We start from the raw sequence: 6,000 nt of genomic DNA, 5'->3' as shown, positions 1-6,000 counted from the left end.
TGTAATTACTCTTTTCAAGTTTGATCCACAAACAATGCACCTAATCAATTACTTAAGATAATACAATAATTTAGTATACCATTTATGTCTTCTTCTTTTTTTCTCTCTTCAAATTTCTAGAGTTTGCAAGATAAAGATTATTTGAGAAAGAAAATCAAAACTAAATACAATCCATTCAACCAAAGTCCAGAGATTAAGTTTATCCAATTTTAATAATAACAATAAATTGTTCTAATATAAGTAGTGAGGTAAAATGTATCTTTTTTATAATTCTTCAAAGAGAAATTTAATTGATTTGATTTTGCTATATTTTATAAATAATTTTTCAAGAGGGATTGAAATTTATTTTTTTCAATTAAAAACAAATTTTAATACGGTTTTGGTTTGTTATTTATGTTTTTCAATTGCCAAAATTAAGTAAAATTGAAAGGTGTACTTACCCCCAATGAATAAAAGTAAAAAATATAAAGACGGACAAAAAAACAAAAATTTAAAATAATAGAACGAAAATAAGGACTAAAATGAGATTCGAAAATTAAGGTATTAGAAATTGTAAAAAGCACTACTTTTTTTTTCCTAATATGAAACTTGTTGATGATGCAAAAATAAAACAAAATTCAAACATTTACTTTTCTTATTTGAATGTAGAATTCCAAATGCTTTATTTCGAAGTATGAAATAAAAAAGAATACTTTTCTTATAGGGAAAAAGAAAACATCATTGAAACAGAACCAAAATAGTTATACCCTAAACCCATCCTTCCTTTGATTGCCATTAACACCCCCCATATCTCTCTGAAACATAATATTATAAAACTAAATTAGAAACTAAATCTCTATAATTTAAAAAAAAAAAAGGAATTTAATCCCTTTAGTTCATAATTAGAATTCAAAATTTATACATAATATATAATAAATAAATAAATAAAAGTCGTAATTGGTTGAATTTTCTTGTGTTTTGATTAAAATTAAAATTCCCCCTATTTCCCATCTGTCTGTCACTGAAGAAAATAATAATAACAACAAATAAATAAATAAATATATAAATAAATAAACAAAAACAAAAATGCATCCTCTCTGGCAGTCCTTTTTAACGCGTATTCACTCAAACGTGGGTTACCACTATATATAACCCTCTTATTTCCCTTCCTCAAATTAGCAGATGCAAAAAAAAAACTTTATTCATCTGCACTAAATTTCCCCCATTTTTCTTTCTTTCTTCTTCTTCTTCTTTTCTTTTTTTGTTCTAACAAAAATCCCCCCTATATTTTGTGATTCTTGCAAAAATGCCCTCTCTTGAAGACGAACTTTTCCCTTCCACACCCGGAAAGTTCAAGATCGACAGAAACCACCCCATGAACCGTCAATTCCACCGATGTTTCGCCTCCACCAGCACCATGTTCTTATGGGCTCTCTTCTTAATCGCTCTAACCGCCTCCTATTTAAGTTTCCAATCCTTCGTCGACTCCGGTAGCCGCTATTTCTCCGCCTCTTGGGGTGGCATCCAATGGGAAAAACAAGTCCGTATTTCCGCTCAACCCCACCGTACCAACGGCTTCTCCGTCGTCGTCACCGGCGCTGCAGGTTTCGTCGGTTCACACGTTTCACTCGCTTTAAAGAAACGCGGTGACGGCGTTGTCGGTCTTGACAATTTCAATTCTTATTACGACCCATCGCTGAAAAAGGCACGGAAATCGCTTCTCTCCAATCACGGGATTTTCATCGTTGACGGCGATATTAACGACGTTAGATTATTGGATAAACTCTTCGATGTCGTCGTTTTTACTCACGTGATGCATTTAGCCGCACAAGCTGGAGTTCGTTACGCCATGGAAAATCCCAATTCCTATGTACATAGTAATATCGCCGGTTTAGTTACGCTTCTTGAAGCTTGTAAATCGGCTAACCCTCAACCCGCCGTGGTCTGGGCTTCTTCCAGTTCGGTTTATGGCCTTAACGAAAAAGTCCCCTTTTCCGAATCGGACCGAACCGATCAACCCGCCAGTCTTTACGCGGCTACCAAAAAAGCCGGTGAGGAAATTACACATACGTACAATCATATATACGGGTTGTCGATTACCGGGTTGAGGTTTTTCACGGTGTATGGACCTTGGGGAAGACCGGATATGGCGTATTTTTCTTTTACAAGGAATATATTACAAGGGAAGCCGATTACAGTATTCCGTGGGAAGAACCGGGTGGATTTGGCGAGGGATTTTACTTACATCGATGATATTGTGAAAGGGTGTTTGGGTTCGTTGGATACGTCGGGGAAGAGTACAGGTTCAGGTGGGAAGAAAACCGGAGCGGCGCCATATAGAATATTCAATTTGGGGAATACGTCGCCGGTGACAGTACCGACGCTAGTGAGTATCTTGGAGAGACATTTGAAGGTGAAAGCGAAGAAGAATGTGGTGGAAATGCCAGGAAACGGCGACGTTCCGTTTACTCATGCGAATATTAGTTCGGCTCGGAGGGAACTCGGGTATAAACCGACCACTGATTTGCAAACCGGGTTGAAGAAGTTTGTTAGATGGTATTTATCGTATTATGGCTATAATCACGGAAAACCCGTAAATTAAAAAAAAAAAAAAAAATATATATATATATATATTTTTTACTTTTTTTTTTTTTTTGGAATTTCTCTCTCTCTCTCTCTCTCTCTCTCTGTTAAATTAGGAATGAGATGGGGTAAAAAGTAAAAGATGGGTTTTCTTTTTCTTCTTATATATATAAATATAATTGGGAGAAAAAGAGAAAAAAACAAGAATATTCTTTACTTGAAGGGGTTTTTCCCCTGTGTATTTTCTTGGTGTCACTGTGTAGTTTCGTTTTGTTTTAATTTGAGTGTAAAGGAAAAGGAAGGTGTTGAAGAGAAATGGTGAGTGTGTTTATTATTATTATTATTATTATTTTGGGGTTGTAGAGTGTAGGCGGGATGGGGGGGAGCCGACAATATTTATATGAATAAAGAGAGACAGCTAAGAAGTAGGGAAGTGGGGGAAGGAGAGAAAAAGGAAGTTTAATTGTTATTATTGTTGTTGTTGTTATTTTGTGAGGAGGGAGAACCGTAGTATACGGTATGAAAAGAGAGGGCCCAGTCGCTTCCCTTTGGTGAAAGGAAGGTGGGGTACTCTAGCCGTTGGATTGGGGTGGGGAAAAGAAATATAAGCAGTCAGATTCCGTGTTCTTTTCTTTACGTCCAACTGGCAATGCTGGTCCCCACACGCTCTCACATTTTGTTTCCTTCGCCGACACTCACTCTCTCTACCTTTTTCTTTTTTTAATTTTATAAATAAGATTGAATTTTTATATAAAACTAATTTCTTCTAATTTAAGTTTGATTAATACATTAACTAACTTTGGAACATTTTTATCGACAATGAAAAAATGATTAAGTTTTGATAGTTTTGTTTCACATTTATATATATATTTATCTTTTTGTTTTTCAAAGAAATCCATTTTTCTCCCAATTTCTAACTCATTGTTTTCTTATGCACTATGTAAGCATTCAAATTCCTAAGATGAATAATTTTGTAAATTAAAAAGCTTAGTGCAAATTCTACTTTTTCTTCCCCTACTAATTTTTACAACTTTTTTATATATGTATAATGCCAAACTAATTATTACGATATCGACTTCTATTTATAGCAAATGACTTTCGACAATATTTGTCATCACCCTTGTCCCCAACAAAAGAAGAAAATACTACCGCCTTTAGTTCACTTCTATACTATCAAATCATCAATCTTAAAATATAACATCACAATATGTTACTTTTCTCTAACCATATTAGTTCAAACACTTCAATTTTCTTACGTACATGTCTCGTCCCTTCGAGGAAACTAATAAAATCCATTAGATTAAAAAGACTTCTTCTTTATATACCTTATCTTATCCATTCTCCATAAATGTCGTACTCCAGTACCACATCCAGTGAATCAAACTCTTTACTTTGTATATAAATCTAGTCTCTATCCATTATATTTAAGGAAAAAAATCAAGAGAGATAAAGAATATTGTGTGTAAAAAAAATTGTTAAATGTTTTATTCTATTTATTAATAAATATACAAAAAAAAAAGCAAAAGAAAGAAAGAAATTAATTCATCCTATCATCCAAACTTTAATCAATTGTTGTGTAGGAAAAAAGGTTTATTGATATGGAAGCATATGTTCCCTTCCCATAATCTCTTTATTTTTCCCTCTTGAAAGTAGTAACCATCAATGTGGCTTTTCGTAAAAGAGAAAATGATGTCAAGTTTTTCATCATTCATTTGTCCTTTCATTTAATTTCAAATATTTTTATTTCTTTATTTTAGAAACATTAGACTTGAATGAATGAATTATAATAAGATTGTGAGAAGCTTATTAATTATGATTATGATTATGATTATTATTATATTTTCAAATTTCAACTCAATTATGAGTGTTGTGCCACGCTCTTAATATTTAAACAATTTTTTTTTTATTTTCTACATAATAAAATATAAGAAGAAGTTTAAATTAAGCAAAACAATAACAATTAATTAATAATAATAATAATAAAGAAAGAAACGCATTTACACCCACCGACACTTTTGAAATATAACTATTTGGGTTAGCTGAAACGTGGAAGGTGTTGATTGGTTGAATAAAGTTGAAAATGAGAGGGAGGAGAAAAATATTTTTGAGACGAAAATTGAAAAAGAATGCCATCTCTCGTTTTCTAAATAATTAATAATAAATAATATATTTTTTTTCGTTTTCACTTTTTTTTTTTTAAAAAAAGGAGAGTTCATAGCCGGAAGTAATTATGTTGAACATATTATTGTAGATTTTGTATGTTAAAAAAGTTAGGGAAATTTGAGGGTTATAATTTGCTTTTAATAAATAAATTTAATAACAAATTTTCTAGTTAGCTTATTGTTAAGAAAATTATTTTAAATAATAAAATTTTTGTTTGAATTTTTTTCAAATATGGTAAAATAATAATAAGCAAGAGAATATTCGAGCCATTTTGGAAGTTCGAAGTTTCGATGTGCAAGATTTCTATGATACGAAATACTAATTGTCATACCGGTTAGATTGGTTAATTCCAAAGAAATCAAGAGACACTCCTAACTAAAATAGAATAATGGTGCCAAAATAGAAAGTAGATGGAAAAGAAGAAAGCAAAAGGCAAAGTTTTTATCAAACTTTGCCCACTTTTTCCTCTTAAAGAGCCTCGAAGGAGAGTACATCCCCATCTCCTTTGGGTCTTCTTTGGATGCTCCTTCCATTTCTTTCCTTGTTCCTTCTTTGTTATAGTTGTGACTTCAATCTAGGGCATACTTGTATTTATACTACTCGTGAAGTGTACAAATATTTAAGGTTAAAAAATTAGATAATGGTCTCAAAATTCATCCACCATTTTCAGCAGAACATTTATGTACTGCCACTCACCAATACATTACTCTTTACTTATAATATAACCTGCGAAAAGTATATAGGTGGACGGTCTCCATTATTTATTACCAAAGATTTCATTTCTTTTGAAGCTGATAGGGTCCAATTTTGAAATGATAGTTCATCCCTTTATCAAATATATAATTACTATGAAGTGTTAATTTCATATTGAAGAAGTAATGACAACCAAGTGAGGCCAATGGGAGAAGAGGAAGAATTTATGGAAATGAAAGATATTGGGCGACGAAATGGTGCATGCAACTTGTCTACCACTCTGCCTCGAGAAGTTGTGGTTGAGGCAAGTGTTTATGTTGGGCCAAATGGCCTAGCTAGTTGTGGGTGAGGAAAGGGTATCTTCATTGAGCCTAATGGTCTAGCTCGACCTCAACTCGAGGTTGAGTTGAGCTTCTTTTCTTCTATGAAATCCTCCATTCTATGAGTCATGATTTTAGTCGCTATGGTCGACCTGAAATAGCATTTCCTCCGATCCCAAGTCCAACCATCTATAAATCGAGGGCCATAAGTGTCACAATCGCAAATTTTCAAACACGGGACATGTGATTGTGTTGCACTTGT

The 6,000-nt window shown here is 32.9% G+C and overlaps 1 protein-coding gene across 1 annotated transcript; it reads left to right on the top strand.

Annotated features, from left to right (window-relative positions):
* Positions 1–1,147: 1,147 nt before the first annotated feature.
* Positions 1,148–3,198, top strand: LOC101214888 (UDP-glucuronate 4-epimerase 1). The gene has a single exon (XM_004144663.3). It carries the CDS (start codon positions 1,286–1,288, stop codon positions 2,579–2,581), a length of 1,296 nt encoding a protein of 431 aa, XP_004144711.1. The 5' UTR covers positions 1,148–1,285; the 3' UTR covers positions 2,582–3,198.
* Positions 3,199–6,000: the final 2,802 nt, after the last annotated feature.

The sequence above is a fragment of the Cucumis sativus genome, chromosome 2, assembly GCF_000004075.3.
Source record: "Cucumis sativus cultivar 9930 chromosome 2, Cucumber_9930_V3, whole genome shotgun sequence".
NCBI lineage: Eukaryota > Viridiplantae > Streptophyta > Magnoliopsida > Cucurbitales > Cucurbitaceae > Cucumis > Cucumis sativus.
Note: the sequence above shows the minus strand (reverse complement) of the source record. Positions and strands in the feature narration are given on the sequence as shown.